Source organism: Podarcis melisellensis (assembly GCF_964234715.1).
Source record: "Podarcis melisellensis genome assembly, chromosome: 6".
Classification (NCBI taxonomy): domain Eukaryota; kingdom Metazoa; phylum Chordata; class Lepidosauria; order Squamata; family Lacertidae; genus Podarcis; species Podarcis melisellensis.
Genome location: NC_138538.1, coordinates 40,130,838 through 40,147,952, shown reverse-complemented (window position 1 = coordinate 40,147,952; position 17,115 = coordinate 40,130,838). Strand labels below are relative to the sequence as shown.

The 17,115-nt window shown below is 45.7% G+C and overlaps 1 protein-coding gene across 1 annotated transcript in view; it reads left to right on the top strand.

Annotated features, from left to right (window-relative positions):
• The first annotated feature begins 2,197 nt into the window (after positions 1-2,197).
• The window catches only part of MFSD4A (major facilitator superfamily domain containing 4A), a 43,277-nt gene continuing 28,359 nt past the window's right edge, over positions 2,198-17,115 (top strand). Inside the window, exon 1 of the mRNA XM_081916406.1 lies at positions 2,198-2,802. Coding sequence (XP_081772532.1) covers positions 2,570-2,802 — 233 coding nt within the window. The 5' untranslated portion in view covers positions 2,198-2,569. The remainder of the gene's footprint in view (positions 2,803-17,115) is intronic.

Sequence of the window (17,115 nt, the reverse complement as noted above, 5' to 3'; positions counted from 1 at the left end):
TAGTAGTTACATATATCCCTTAAGCAAACAAATGAGAAAGCCATGGAGAATCGACAAAAGAAAAAATATATTTTTCTGCCCATATTGCAAGTGTGCTAATTACAGTATTAGTATTCAGAGGTTGCCGTGTGTGTGTGTGTGTGTGTGTGTGTGTGTGCTTTCTGCACTTTGTGGTACAGAAAGGCACAAGATTTCTTATTACCATTTCAAGGAAGTCAAGCAGAGCTGAGGTTTTTTAGTGATGCTGGATCCCAAAAAGTCCCTGCAAGAAAGGCACATGGCCAGCTGTATAAATACCCTTGCCCCAGAACATTATGCATCACCGGAAGTGATACATAATGTTCATGGCTGTCTTTTTGGTTACTCTTTACATGAAGTACAGTACAGTATTGCATATCAGACTCATCATCAGGTGAGCCCATTTATGTTGTTGTTGTTGTTATTGTTGTTGTTGTTGTTGTTTAGTCGTTTAGTCATGTCCGACTCTTCGTGACCCCATGGACCAGAGCACGCCAGGCACTCCTGTCTTCCACTGCCTCCCACAGTTTGGTCAAACTCATGCTGGTAGCTTCGAGAACACTATCCAACCCATTTATATCTTATTGCTATTTTCTGATATCACACTCAGCTAACAGACTGGGTGGAAAGGCCCAAGATTAAGGGAAGTCAGAATCCCCAAGCAGGATCAGTAAAGGGTTCAACTGAACTCAGACGAAAGACTGGTCTTTGACTAAGTGTAGCTTCTGCAGGCTTAGGGCCAAACTAAACCTAGTGAGCGCAAATATCAGTGTGCTGCCCCTTTGGGTTTGTTATGTACACAGGAGCATACCCTCCAACATTTTAATAATAATAATAATAATAATAATAATAATAATAATAATAATAATAATATTATGTATACCCCACTCATCTGACTGGGTTGCTCCCAGTCACTAGGGGCAACTTCCAACATAATAAAACATTAAATAGATTTCCCTATACAGGGCTGCCTTCAGATGTCTTCTGAATTTGTATAGTTACTTATCTCCTTGGCTCAGGGGGTCACATAACTCCATACCCTCCGACATTTCTCTGATGAAAATAAGGAAGTCCTAAGGAAAAGTGGGACATTTCAGGATCAAATCAGAAATCCAGACGGCTTCTGTAAATCCAGGACTGTCCTTGGGAAATAGGGGCACTTGGAGGGTCTGCAGCAGACTTGGGGAAACCTCTGTATTCTCAGAATTGTGAGTTTAGGAGCCAGCTCCTTGGGGCCCAGGGGTCTTCACCCCCCAATAAAACATTTAAGGGGGCCAGGGCCCCCCATACTTGATGGGCATTGCCATTTAAATAGTGTGCGTGCACAATGTCATGTGATTGATTATGCGGGGCGGGGCTTATCAGCCCCCTCCCCAATATTTTATTCAAGTTGGCTCCTCTGTTTGCGGGGGTGGGAGGAGAGAGGAAATATAACAATTTTGCGGCCCTGGTCTCCACAACCATCTCCTCTCCTAAGCTTCTATGTGCATTTCAAGCGACGTTTAAAAGACCTTCACCCACGTGCTCAACTTGAGTCTCCCTGTGAAGCGAATGGTAAGTAAGCTACTCGTGTCAGTAGCGCTGACTTCAATAAGGGAATGATGATGGTGTGGATGAGAGACTGAGGTCACCTGCGAGTCTCACTTACGGGTGGGGGGGGGAGAGAGAGAATAAAGGAGGGAAAAGAAACCAGCGCAAAAGAGTTGTTTCAGACGTTACGATTTACTTCCGTCCCGTGTACGACAAATGATCGTCGCGTGTAATTACTGCGGGTATTTTCAACTGCGTGCAAACGAGATAAAGGCAGGTAGCTGCGCTCGGCCACGCCAGCTCTCTCGCAGGCGGGCCGCGTTTCCGAAGTGATGGAGACGCGCGTGCAGTGATCACACCTGGCGATGGGCAGCCGCGCAGGTGTTTTCGGTTGTAGGGAAACCACTTGCAGCTGCTTCCTCGCCCGGAAGGTTTTGCTAGCTGGCGGCGCCCCTTTTGCAAAGCTGACCCCGCCGGGGCTTGGCCTGGGAGCTGGCCGGGGGGAGAACCAGGGACCCTCGCCGCTCCGCCGGGCCGGGAGGCGGGCGTTGCTGGCGGGCGCCTGTGCGCGGCTCCCCGGGCCAAAAGGGCGGAGCCAGTCCCCGCCCCGCGCGCGGCACTCCGCCTGCTGCTGCTGCTGCCTGCAAGCCCGGCGAGCGGGACGCGGGCAAGGCTGCAGCGCCCGCGCAAGGAGGCGAGCGCCGGAGCCTCGGGGCGGGCGGAGGCGGAGACTCCTCGCATGTGATCGACGACGGGCTCGCCCAGGGCGGGACGCGGCAGATCCGGCGGGCAGGTGTTGCTCTCCGAGGGGATTCCGGCGCGAGGACCGGGGCAGCAGCGAAGACCCGGCTCTCCCTCTCGGCCGCGGCGGATTGCGCGCGGCTAGGGGGCGCCACTCGCCCGCTCCGGTTTCTCTCTCGGTCTTAGCCCAGGGACTTGCTCTCGAGAGCGGGCGGGCAGGCAGTGGCGGGAGAGCGAGCTGCCGCGGACGCTGCTTCCTGGCGGGCCGCGGGAGCCGAGGATGTGGTGGTGGGATGCGCGGGTGACGACGCTCTTCAAGAGGAACCTGCAGCCCACGCTGACCTACTGGAGCGTCTTCTTCAGCTTCGGCCTCTGCATCGCCTTCCTGGGGCCCACCCTGCTGGACCTGCGCTGCCAGACCCAGAGCTCCCTCTCGCAGATCACCTGGGTCTTCTTCTCGCAACAGTTCTGCCTGCTGCTCGGCAGCTGCTTGGGAGGCATCTTCAAGAGAACGTAAGGCGACCCCCCCCTTCCCCGAATCTCCTTCTCTCTCCTCCCCCAGTTGCGGGCGTTTCGCTCTCCGGCCATTAGCATCGCCTGCCTGCCAGCCTACCCACTGCCCCAACCCCCAGCCCGCTTTCCTTCTGGAATGAGAAGGGTCCTGATGCCCCTGAGAAGCTGCCCCCCCGCCCCATCTCTCACCTTTCAACGTGGTCTGTGCCAGGCTTTGCCCTGCAAATCAGCACCCCATCCTTACAGTGATCTATTCCTATCATCCTCTGTGACGCTCCAGCCTCTCTCTTGGGTCTCTAACCCTTCTTACTTAGGGATCCCGGGCAAAGTTAGGTGCGCCTGAACCCAGTGGGAGCAGTGCCCAGCTCCTCGTAGAACCGGGATGCACAGCCGCATTTCTGCCAGCGCTTGGGTGAATGAACTCAGCTGGGTTTGTTTCAGAACAAATGAGTGTGCATAGGAAGCGTCGAGCTTGAAGCAGCCTGGGGGGAAATGTAGTCTGTGAAAGTGACCTGGTGCCTGTTTATAACGTGGGCACCTGAAGGTCTCTTGATTCATCACTGTGGCTTGGGGAATTTGATTGAAGTCTCCAGGGACAGGGAGTTCTGCTGTTGTTGGGCAGCCATGCAGAAAGCCAAACGGTGTGGCTGCTCAGACCTTGTGGACGGATGGTAAGATGCACTGTGCCTGGGTTAATTTTGAGTGTGTGCATGGCAATGGAACAGAAAAAATGGGAGATATTGTAGAACGGTGGTCATGTAGAGCTTTGGTGGTCAACAGCTCTAGTTCAGTGGTGTTTACTCAATGCCATGACACCTCTGTTCTAGAGACAGAGTGGCCAAATTTATTTTTTGCCAGACATGCTTCTGTGCCTGTAGTATCAGCCTCCTATGTCAAAATCTTGCAGCTCCAGCAGTACATGTTTATCTGTGTAGACCACTTTCAAAAATAAAGTAAGAATGAGGCATGTTTGCAGTACAATTTCAGAAGAAGTGAAAATTCAGTTGCCCTGGGAACAATTAATCACTTAAGCTTCCCCCAAGACCTTCTTGTGATTGTCAATACAACAGAGGCTATCTTTTTCCATTTTGTTGCTTTTTTAGCAAGTCCAGGTTCTTGCAGATGGGTCCTGTTCAGTGAGCATGTTGTCGTCGTCCAAGCAGTGGCGTAGTGTGGGTTGCCAGCGCCTGGGGCAGGGCAAGTGTTGCACCCCCTGGTGGACTGGGCAGCTGGGGTGGAAGTGCGTACCCAAGCCTTGAAGGCCTGCACACAGCTTGCCTTCCAGTGCCTCCGGAAGGTGGCAGGAGCTCAGCCACGTGGTCTTGATAAGGGAGCCTGTCATGGGGGAACCTGTTTGCGCCTCTCTCCGAATTTTACACCCAGGGCCACTTCCCCTCTGTCCATCCCCCCCATGCTATGCCACTGCATCCAAGTCTTTGCTTCTGAATTCTTTATACAGCGGGCATTGGGATAAGCAATGTGGCAGGTCTTGTACAATGTCTCAGATTTTAAAGGAATTTTACTGTAACTACTATCCTGGAACTGTGCCAGGCATCTGCTGAATTGCACGAGGGTCAGAGGTTTCCTGGTTGGGTATTTTTGGAAGAGCTGGTAGCTTTCTCATCCAAAATGTGTGTGAGCATATGATTCCAGGAGGCAGCCTTGACTGAACTTGATTTTAATATCTTGGGTTGTGTATGTGTGAATGCATCTCTCCCTCTGTCTTAACTAGAGCTTTTGCTACTGCAGACCTTATGGTCTTGTGAAACCAAGAAAGGACCTTATGGTCTTGTGAAACCAAGAAAGCCCTCTTTTTAAAAAGACAAAGCTTACAATACTCTTGATCATAATGTTGTGTCTCCTATGTCTAATATTTGTATCAGAAGTTAAATAGCTTAATGTGGACAGCCATTTCAATGAGTAACAGTTCAGTCATAAGAAGTAGGAAGGATGCATTTTGGAGAGTTCCTATTATTGATCAAAGGGGGGTTGTATTCTAAGTACTTTTCAAGATTTGATAGCTCATAATGGCAACACATTCCATCCTTGTTGTAGGAGTAAATTTGCAGGTAATATCTGCTATTGCACATTGAAAAGTTGGAGGTTTTCCTGGCAAGCATTCCACCATTAGGTTGTTTAAAGGCAGCAGAGGCAGTAAAACAAAAGTTGACTGGTGTTGGTAGCAGCGTCATGGAATTTGTTCACCTATTGTGAGCTAAATTCACATTTAGCTCAATACTCTTCTTTGCTCCTCTCCTGCTACCTTCCTGTCTTTCTTTCCCCGTTGGCCTAAGCCCATCACCAGTGTCTCTGTTCCACTGGCATCTGAGAAACCTTTCCCACCACCCCCATTCCTTTCCGTCTTCCTTTTTTGCCTGTGTTTATCTCCTCTCTTAAATTATTTAAGGGCATATCTTCAAAAGCATTCAAAGGGCTCATCTAAATAAGATCAAAGTAAACTGGGTGCTTCTTGATCGATCCAAAAATAATTTAGACAGGTTTGACACAGAAGCCATGCAGAATGAGCTTTATATAACTTCTAGAGCCCTGAGTCACTTGAGTGACTCCCCTGAAATCACCACGGCTGCAGGATTTTTGCTCTGTGGGACCCTGGCTCTGTTGCAGAGCCTACGCAGGCAGACTTTCGGATCTGCTTGCTGTTCCTGTGATGTCAGCATGGATATCTGAGGTCTCTTCCCACATGGAGCTGGTTTCAGAATTTGGGGAACTGGGGGCATATGGCATGATCATGCAAAAACATATGTCGTTGAGGAAACAGAACATTGCTGTACATGGACAAGGAATCCTCAGGCTGCAGAAATCTGCTCAGGGATTTCTCAATGTGTTTTTCTGTAACCCAGTGGTTCTCTTGTAAAGGACCTGTTTTAATAACCTTGATGTCAAAACTCAAGCTGGCCTCCCATTCTCCAGAAAGTTGGCAAGCAACATCCAGTGTCAAACAAGCACTTAAAGGTTGACATAGGATAAAACAGGCACAGTAAAGATTCCATTGTCACACAGCGTTGCTGGAAAGAACACTGTTATGCTTGACAATTCATCAATGATACCATCAATGAGGAATTAGTGTCTCTCGCATAGAGATCACTTTAAAACAAACAGCTTGTGAGTGGTGACTCCTCTCTCTCTCTCTCTCTCTCTCCCCCCCCACACACACACACACCAATCTTCCTTTGCTGTAACTCCTTAGCGGCTGTCGAGCACCAATCTTGCTTGGATTTGTTTTAGGACTGAAACTTCATGCTAATATTTAAGTGCTACTTTTGAGGCATTTAACTTATGAACATCTTCAAACTACTGTACTGTTTAACTGGTCTGCAGATATATTGGCTTTCTCAGGATTACAAATTTGAGAATTGAACCCAGGCTAAAGTCTGCTGCTTAAGACAAGCCTCAGGGGACACAATGGATTTTACTAAGTTATTAGCACTTAGATCCCTTTGGAATATGTAAAATTAATCCTGATTTAGTTCTCATTTATTTCAGTGGGAACGAATTCATGGTTAGTTTTGCATAGATTCTAAAGGGACCCAAGTGCAACTTACTTATCCTGGATCTAATCTTGAGCATTTTAAAGATTGGAGTTATAGTTGATTAAACCAGTCAGCTGATTATTAAGCAAGGCATGAAACTCACTGAGGGACCTTGGGCCAGTCACTCACTCTCAGCCTAACCTACGTCACAGGGCTGTGAGCATCTGTGTCACCTTGAGCACATTGGACGAGAGGCAGACTCTAACTGTAAAAAAAAATAAAAAATGAATCAAGCAGAAAACCCTTATCTTGCTTATAAATATTATATTTACATTATATTTAAAGAGCTATTTCCTTACTGATTCATGCTTTAAAGATCCCTCTGAAAACACATTGCTCCAATCAGGGCAAGCATTTAGAGTAATCAAAATAGTCTTCTAGATAGAGAGCAAAATTCAACAGGGAACAGTTCTGATTAAAATTAATTACACCAATTATTATTTTTCAGCCCTACAATTATGGACTGGGTTACTCAGCTATCATGGCGTACTAGCCTATATAATTTTACGTTGTTTGCACAGCACATTAGAAGTACAACTCCAGCTCTTTTAACTGTTGATATGCCCAGGTTTGCTTTATCCCATATAATAACTTGGTATAAACCTGACGATGTTGATGGGAGTTTCTGTCCAAAACATCAACAGCAGGTTGACGTTGGCTGCTATTATACACACATACTGACCTGCTGCAACATTGGGGTGTAGTAGTCCAGGACACTGTTTGGAAACAGAGGCAGAAAGCTGCTCCCCAAACTGCAACCATAGAATCATAGAGCTGGAACTAGACAGGCATGAGACCTCCTAATTAAATTATAACTAAAGATTGATATAGCATGACTAAAACAATTACTAATGATTGATCATAACATGAAAGAATATAATAATCGAGTTCCGTAGATGTGGTCAGCTATGCATTGAGAACAGGTCATCATGAACTTAAGAGGAACTGAGCAAGGAGGGAATGTCTTGGTGTTTGGAACAGGTTTGTACAGTGTGTGCAGAAGCAGAGAAAAGATTATAAGCGAGACTTCCCAGAATGCCAGAGAAAAGAAGCAAGAAGCGAGACTTCCCAAAATGCTGCAGTTATGTGCAGGAACAGAATTTCCCTTGACCTTCATCTAGTCCAACCCCCCGTGATGCAGGAATCTCAGCTAAAACATCCATGACAGGTGACCATCCAACTTCTGCTGAAAAACCTCCAAGGAAGGAGAATCTTCAGCCTCCCGAGGGAGATGGTTCCACTGCTGAACAGCTCTTGCTGTCAGAAGGTTGTTGGAAATTTAGTGCAGAAGACCCCTTGCTTCTGCCAACCAAATTCTCGATTGTGCTACCTGCACTGCTCTCCTTTGATGCAGTCATGCCTGATACGTGGGCTTCTGGTCTAATAGATACTTAATGTCTTCTGTGGATCTGGTGACCTGGGGAGCAGCATACCTTTGAACTCCTCATGAGAGCTGGTGATGCGCTGACAGTGGGTCGTAAGCGTGCTCCTTCCATCTGAGGTCGCTGAGAAAACATTGAGCACAGGCCTGTCTCTGCAGAGCATCTGGAAAGTGCATGACTCCTTAATTTCCTTTGACTCCAGTTACTGCCCAAGATACTATGTGTTCAGAAGCTGGCTTCATCAGCAACATTTCTTCTAAGCAGAAAGTATTTCCATGATGCAGGAAGTAATTCACCACCTCCTGTGTGCAGTTTGGCAGCTAGAATAAGTGTGTGTGTGTGTGTGTGTGTGTGTGTGTGTTGCTTCGTACAGATGTACTGTGACACAGCTCCTTACCATACACACACCATAAATACACCCAGAGAACTCTGTTTTTGTGCATGTGCTATCTACACATGGGTTTTGTGTATGAGCAGCTTGACATAGGAAGTAAGCACTCGGTAGGCAAACTTATCTATGGACTCATGTTACTGGTTGAGTAAAAACATCAAGGTTTCAAAATCAGGGATGTGGGAACCTGTAGCCTTCCATCTTCTCCTGGACAATGGCTCTCCTCATCCTTGCTGGCTGGGGCTGATGGGAGTCAGGATCTGACCAGATGGAGAACCACACACATTCACCATCCATGCTTTAAATCTACATATTCACAGCAGTTCCTATAGAGAATGGGAAGCCAGTTCCCCAACATTTAAAAGCTGTAGCAGAGATTAATTCTTTGGCTGTAATCAGGCTGTGGTCATTATTTCCTATTCTGTGATGTGCTTTCTTGATTTGAGCTGGAATTCTCCAGCCTGTCTGCACAGTAGAACTAATTAGAACACATTTTTTAGACTGACACCAATGACCAATTTGTATCCTATTTACTGATTCTCAGAAGTTCATACAAAACTTACAAAACAGAAGACAGCTAATTACTTGTCATCCTACAAAAATGGTTCTAAGGGGCTTTTCTGCCCATCCCATGTAACAATGCCAGCTCTCAGCATGGACATATATGAATTGGTGCTTATTTATTTCATAATGTAAATTCCATTCTGCTAATACTTGTTTAAAGGAGCTTTAAAATGTAGCTCAGTTATGTAAATGATCAAACACACAATCATTAAGCTCAAAACAAATAAGCTGTGTCCCATCCTAATAAAAACTATTAGTCACTAAAAGAAAAAACATCCCTCAAAGCATGCTGAGAGGAAGTTGCATAGTCTGAATGGATATGCACTCTTTCCCTTCACATCCCATTGGAGTAGTAGTACTTGTATATGGTCCTGCCAACCTAGCAGTTCGAAAGCACGTCAAAGTGCAAGTAGATAAATAGGTACCACTCCGGCGGGAAGGTAAACGGCATTTCCGTGCGCTGCTCTGGTTTGCCAGAAGCGGCTTAATCATGCTGGCCACATGAGCCGGAAGCTGTATGCCAGCTCCCTCGGCCAGTAAAGCGTGATGAGTGCCGCAACCCCAGAGTCGGTCACGACTGGACCTAATGGTTAGGGGTCCCTTTACCTTTACCTTTACCTTTATATATGGACACAACTGATCAGTCCCCAGCTCTTCCAAGCAGGATGGGGAAATACTTGGTTTCTGAAACCCATGGAGGAAAGCTACATCTAGTATAGGCAATAGGAAGCCAAATGAAGCAATGACCTGGCTCTGTGTAGGGCGGTTTCCTGTCTTCTTCACTATATTTTCAGTAACTCTTTCATATAATCATAAGCTTTGGAAGATACCTCAAAGGTCCTCTAGTCCAACTGCCTGACAGTGTAGGAAATACACTGATAGGCAGCTATCTAGTCTCTTATTAAACCTCTAACAAAGGAGAGTCCTGTCTCCTTCCATGGCAGTCTGCTTCACTCAGTGTTTGAAACTCCCATTGTTCTAGGCGCATTTTGCGACAGGGAAAACTGCCACTACTGGAAGGAAAGGAGGACCTGTTTCTGCCTCCCCACTTCCAGCTACTCTCTGAAGGCTGCAGAAGAGACCCTCTTAAGAATATTAGGGGGTGGGCAGGGGGAGGACTAGACCATGTGAAAAATGAACATAATAGTTTAGCTGCAGTTCATTCATTTTCAGCTTTGTATTCTCATTATATAAAAAAAAAAGTGCCTAGACATTCTGTTGTTGTACCCATAGCCTAGGATTAAGGAGCCATTTAGCTCCTAGCTTTCATATCTCAGTTTCTAACACTGGTTTCACTGTTAAACAAGTTGAACTGTTAGCAGATTCTTCTCATGTTTAATCAAAATTCACTTTCTTGAAATTTGAACCCATTAATTTAGATCTTTCTCTCTGCTTCATCTCAGTAAAAGCCCTTTGAAGAAGCTTTAATGTCTATGTATAGAAATGCAGCCAAACCATGATGGGTCTTTTTAGACCCCAAAACAGCATGAATCTTTGTTACTGGAACTTTTCTTCTTCTTTTGCAATAAATGCCTCGTAGGTGAGAGACTTCTGTACGTCTTGGTCCCCCTACTAGGGAGATCTAATTTGTGAGTCTTGTAATCAGTTAGCTTATGCTAATACACACAACGGCCTGCTGTGTCTCAAAAATTATCAGTCCATCCATCATCTAAATTACAGTAAATGAGCAAGCTAGCACTTTGGGCTGTGGTGAATCCTATTCTTACTATATTTGGAGAGAGAATTGCAGTCGCCCCTTGCTTCAAGCGTACTGCTGGAAGACACTGCATTTTTGGCCTTAGCAGCTGCAGACCCCAAACACGCCAAAGTGACAACAACCCAAACTCAGGGAAATGTTGGCTTGCAGTTCAGGTTTAGATCATATGTTTTTGACCAAGTCCAACTCCCAAGACTCTTTGAAGCTGGATTGGCTCGTTGCTGGTGGGGAAACACAACCAAATGCAATAAGGCTCGAGATGCTATCACAAGACCTGGCAATGCTATTCTGCTGCTCTTGTCTGTCTCACTGCACACCCCTCTTGTGCTGATCAACAGGATGTTGCTAAAAGCAAAGCATCTCAAGTTGGAAGAAACTGACCAGTTAATAGCTCCAGCTCCACCCCAACACGACGCATTTTAGGACTGAAGGCATGCATAGATCTGTGCTGCATCCACCCCATGGTATTATTTCCTTCCATATGTTAGTAAGTGTTAAGGGATGTTGCTTTCTGTATTGTCAGCTCTTTATGCCCTGTTGTTGAGATGATGGGGGAAGTGTGTGGTGATCTGAACTTCTTTAAACATGCAAGGAAGGGCTGGCCAGCCTGTACGTCGCTATTGGCTTCTGCCTTGTAAGTGGCTCTGTGGTTTTACTGAAGGTTGGCAAGACGTATTAAAGAGCTCTGTTTTGCAATATTCCCTGAGCTAGGTTTCTAAGAGAGCTTAATATGGAGTCTTCCGATGTGTTCTGATTTGGGATGCTGCAAAGGACTTAATAGCTCTGAACACTAGTCCTGTTTTTGTGCACATAGCATCTCTTTCCCCCCCCCCCCGCCCTTTGCAAATAGAAGGGAGTCTGCTGCTGTTCTGCCTGCTATTTCCTCTGTGTTTTTCATGCACACAAAAACATACACACACACATATTTTCTCGCTGCTCCTTCTCATCTGCCTTCCATCCTACCTGGGTTTTCTTAAAGTGCTTTCCTAGTTTACACATTATGCTTTTTGAGGCTCATTCTTTTCCCCACTGAAAAGCCTCCTTTAGCACAATCTGAGAAGAAGAGATGCTGTCAACATTCAGCATGTTTTGGAACGACTGCACTTGCTTGTTTTAGTTCTTTCCCCACCCCTGATTTTTAAAAGCAGGGTTTTTTTTCCTTTATGATTGCATTTTGAGCCATTTCTGAAAGCAGAAGTTTCTGTTGAGTTTTCTAGGCAAGTTTGTCCAGAATGTACATTTATAAAAACATGAGAGAGACAGAGATAAACATGGGAGCATCAGAAGAATCTCGTTCAATAGGACCAAAGATCCACCTAGTTTAATTGCCAGAGGTGCTGGATACCTCTGAAAACCCTACAAGAAGGATACTGGTGCAACAGCCCTCCCCATTTGTATACGAAGCACCTGGTGTTCAAGGTACACTGCCTTTGAACATGGAGGCTCAGTAACATGGTTTGAGTGCTCGAAATTCCATTTAGAAAGCTTTACTTTGATTGTATCCTCTAGAGACCTTTTGCTAGCCTTAATGGCTTTCATAAAAGCACTTTCAACCCCCTCTTGCAGTGCTAGTGGGAAGCAAGAGTTCTAAGGGGAGGAACAGACATAATAGTGAACAGAGCTTTTATATTTGCAGCACAGACATAGGAAAATGCAATAAGTTTATTTAGCAGTATGTGTGAAGGAGCCTATACTATTCTCTCTTAGACCTGGATTCCAACTTATAGCAGGGAATGTAAAACATGCCCTTCTTCAATTCAGAGCAGTTTTATTGTGTGGTGGCACTTTGTTGATGCAGATGGCCAGGCTTTGATGCTAAGCCACTGAGCAGCCACCAAGACCCACTATGTCTGCATTATCAAGTTAGAATAGTCTCTAAACACTGCTGCCCTGATGCTCCATAGTGAATGGTGCTGTTCCAAAATCTGGGGCCACCACAGAAAAGGCCCTCTCGCATGCTTCCACCTTGCAGACCTCCAAGGGCACTGGAGTTGCCAGCATTGTGTCTCTTGTGGATCTTAACTCCTGAGCTAGTGTATAAAGGAGGAAGTAGTCTTTCAGGTATTTGGAAATCAAGCCATTTGGGGCTTTATAGATCAAAGATAAGATATTAAAGTGGCTAGGCAGCCAATACAATTATATCAGAAGCAGTGTGATAGGAGTGCCAGTCATTAGTCCAGATGCTGTTTTGCACTAGCTGCAGCCTCTGAGCTGTCTGCTGCCCCTGTTGACCCTGCTGCCCAAGGCAGTTGCCTCACCTTGCCTTGTGGGTGGGCCGGCACTGCAAGCAAGTGGTATAGAGAGGACTGTTTTGTGTTCCTGGTGCCTACAATGGGCCCTGATCGATACTTAGCATCCGTCCCAGAGAATCCTAAAAATCTCAAAAGAATTTGCAGCTCTCCAATTGAGGTGGCGTCTTGTGGTGTGCTCTTAAGACAAAGAGGCAATTGAATTCCAGATACGATATTAGGAGGCAAGCAGTTCCTCCATCCTCCTCATGGCCAGGCCCAGGGGATCCATGCAGTGGAGCAAAAAGCAGGCTATTGCGATGGTTGCTGGCAGTGCATAACAAAGCTTTTTCATAATCTCTGTTATAGATTAGGGAACGAAACTTGGTCTTTACTCCCCAATTGCCACCATCGCAAACACGCTCTTTTAAGTAGCACAGATCTTTATGCTGCTGCCCACAAGCAATGATTGATTGCTTAACTGCTCTGTGTGCTCTTAAGCCAGGCGGAGATAGAGGGGGAAGCTGTTCCTGTTAATTCTACAGAGCACGCATTGAGTTCCAGTCTTGGCGCAGTTCCCATCTCCAGCGTATCTGTTGCTTGCACCTGCATCTTTATCCCCTGGTGTGCTATTTTGTCTCCCAGAGGTGTCATTCTGCAGTTCTGGACCTGTTGCTGAGGCAGCATTAGCATTTGGCAGTTGTTTTTCGTCTGGCGATCCTAAATTTTGTTCGCATGGCTGTGTGTTTTTACGTTAAGCACCAACTTAGGCTGCTTACATGATGCCCTCCTTTGTAAGAAATTGCATGTGTGGAGTACATCCATGTAGCTGCAAACACAACAAATCTTTCCTATGTAGGGAATCTGTTGCATTTGGACAAGTCTTGAGGACATTTGCTATTTCAGAGTGGGTTGGGCTTTTTTATTTTTTGTTTTGTTTTACTAGGTTCACATCAAATACTGTGAGTAAACTGGTCCAGTTTACTGATTCATCACTTGCATCAAATTCATAATTAGGCCCAATATTAATTTATTTATTTGTGTAAAATGCTTAAATACAGTTTACAGGATGAAAACATACCACAGTGAATTAATAAAGGCAACCATAGACAATAAAATCACCCAGAAACACAAACGTTCAATATCAAACGACATTTGGTAACAAAATGCAACTAAAACCAACCGTGGCTCAATTGGTCTTCCTGGGGAAGGCCAAGAACATCAGGTGTCCCTACAGACCTTTTGAGTAGGTCTGCTGGCCCAGGTGTCAGGGCATCCCAAAGGCATGGGGACCACGGTTTGACTGACTTCAATGGGAGAAAGTGGAAAGATGTCTCCTTCTGGTATCATGATCCCAGCAGCTGGAGAAAGAGCTGTTGCAATCTGCTAGCTGCATTGGACCTAGCGTGCAGTCCTTGTATGGGATTGCAGGCACACAATGTGGCCATAACTAAATAGATGAACAGGCTTTTAAGTATGAATTGCATTTCCTATCCAGTATGGGAGCTGTACCCTTATTTCTTTATTTGTAAGAATACTTTTCTGCTGCAATTTCATACACACACAGAGAGAGAGCTTTTTATTTTTTAAAAAATGAGGTGCTATTACCCATCTTGATTAAAGTGGCATGGGTTCTGGCACAAAAAGGCTACTGCAGGCAGCAGGGAAAACGTGATGGTACTCCACACCGTGTGTGTGTGTGTGGTCACAAAAACATACATATTCTCCCTGGCCCCCCCCCCCCACAATCCTTTCTCTCTCTATATAAATATAGATATGTGTGAATTGTTGCCCCTTTGAAATTTGACCTGTGCTCAAGGGAAGCCTCATAAAAAACCAAACCCACCCACCGTTCTCCAAAAGGTATCTGAAGCTACACAGTGTGCTCCCTACATCTGACGGCCAACACACAGGTTCACATGCTTGAGGCATTGCGGCCACCCACCACCCAGTGTAGCTGGCCCCTCCCTTCCCTAGCTGCCACTACATGGGCTTCTGCAGCGATACCCTGCCCTGAGGGACACAGAAAGAAGCAGGCACAGTTTCTTCTAAACAAAGAAGTTTCTTTTCCATTTTATTGTAACTTTCAAAAAAAAGGTGGTGTTTATTGCTGCAATAAGCTTATGTAAACTGCTTTTTATGTCAACCTGAGAAGGGGTATATAAATACCTCAAATAAATGAATAAATGCACACTCACAACCCTATGTGCAAACAACCAGAATTGCAGATCACCACCTAGCTGTGAAAAAGAGGCTTGTCCGCATAAGCCCTGGCAGTGTAAAGTTTTCAACAAACACCTAAAATTTCACATTAAAAGATACCTAGTGAATCTCTATTGGAAGAGCATTCCATAAGACTGGGTCAGCGATACTGGAGGCTCTATTTCACATTCATATCAATGAGCCTCACCAACACAGGGCAGAGGGGATGGGCACAGCCAGAGATGCTCCTGCAAATGATCTCAGGGAGGGTTCAGGTGGTCACTGAGGCCCAAGCTTATGCAACCCTTAAGCATTAGATTTTGTCCCAAGTCATTCTGAGCCCATATAGTGCACTTAAAGAACTGCTGCTAAAAAGAGCTGTTAAGAATTTCACCTTCCCTTGTTCTTTTAAAGTTTCTCGTCCCTAACATTACAAAGGTAGGCTTTAAAGTGTGGGTGATGTCTGGCTCAGTTGCGCCAGAGGGATGCTGAGCAGAATTCCTCCCATCTGCTGCCTCTCACTTCCTGCTCCTTCCCAGGTCTAGCAGAAGTCGAACGTTGACCTGGCAGATGCATGGCCCTGTTCAAAGCAGCAGTGTGCCCTAGAAGCCACTGAGAATGAAGACATCACTCTTCCTGTCTAAGGGAGATTTATATGCGGCTGCTTCTGCTCCCTGACTCCACACTGATTTTGCTTCTCCCAGCCTTTCGCTGCCTGGTATCTTACTGCCTGCCTGTTTTCAGTCTTCAGCAGCTTCCTCCTTAGCAGTGGGCTGATCAGCTCCTTGGCCGTAGTGTGAGATGTTCTGCTTGCAGGAGGGAGCTGGACCAGGAAGCGCCAGTCTGGGTTGTTGTCAGCATTGCTCTTTCCGTCATTGTGATTTATTCGTTGTTATATTTATAGGTAAAGGCGCCATCTTCTCCGGATGATTGAGGGGGCCCAACGCGACGTCTTGGCACCACGCATGTGATGTCACAGGACATCCTGACGTCACATGCGTGATGTCATGAGGAGCCAGAGGGCGGAGCCAAATCACTCTGAGCATTTTGTGTGTGTGCACAGCCCTCGAAGTCCCCCCTTCCTGGGGACCCAACTAGGCCTGCCTCCCTCCCTCTCTCCCTGCATGTAGCTCTTATGTGGGGCTTTCTCAGCTGGTGGCTGGTGGGTAAAGTGATGGAGAGCTGCCATTGCAGCTCCTTGCCAAGGACTCAAGGGGCCCTAGATATGCCTCTGTTCAGATCAGCTCTCTTCATAGTATCTTGTGATTACATATAATCATTTTTCCATGTCTTTCTTAATTAAGACTTTGAGTATTTTTCCTGTTCATTAAATGTTTCCCAGCACCCTCTTTCATCCGTCTACAAAACAATGCAAGATGAAGCAAAATTGCCACACCTAGCCGATTTTCTCTTAATGCATACAGTGTTTTATGCATTCCATCAGTCTATTCTTTCAGCGTTCCAGATACAAGAGGCATCACATAAACAGTATTGTACTGGAAAGCAATTAGTTGGTTCTGCACAGTAAAAATTAGGCATGAGCCTTTCCAATTTAGCTCAGGCTCAAAAGAAAAAGGAATCTTTAAAATGATACAGTTTTAAAGATTATTATTTTCTCCATCATGCCTACTAGTTAGGAAGGTTGTAGCACAGCTTTCAGGATAAGAGGCCACATTGGAAAGCCCAAGTGAACAGAGATCTACACAAGCTTTCATGCCTGATGCATGGCTGCTGGGCAGATCCAGAGGCAGGTTCTGCAGCCCCCCATTCTAAATGCAGTTCTTCCTGCAGTGTATGTGGCAGCCTGAGTATATTTAGGCTTTTTTCTTTATTCAAGTGACAATTGTATAATTCAGAATGTGAGGCCAGTTTATTTAATGGAGCCTCTTTTGCAATCAGGCAACTTACATGGGGGTTATGTTTTGGGGGTCGCACCTAAAACCAAAATCGTGTACAGTGAAAACACACTGGGTTCAATAGGGGGTGGGATTACAAAAGTATTTCCCCTGAATTTCCACCCCCTTTTTATTTATTTATTTATTTAGCTAGCCAAGTGCGTAAAGCTGAAAGCACGTTAAATGCATGTGAATTTCGGGATTACTGTAGCAAACATAGGAAAACTTTTTTTCCCCTGTTGAAAGCTGCTATTATGTTAGCTTATTAACAAGTCCGTCCGTCCCCCTTTTCTAGACATTGATTGCAATTCTAACCTCATCTACATAGAAGCATACTATGAATTCAGTGGGTCTTACTCTTAGGCAAGTGGGATTGGGATTGC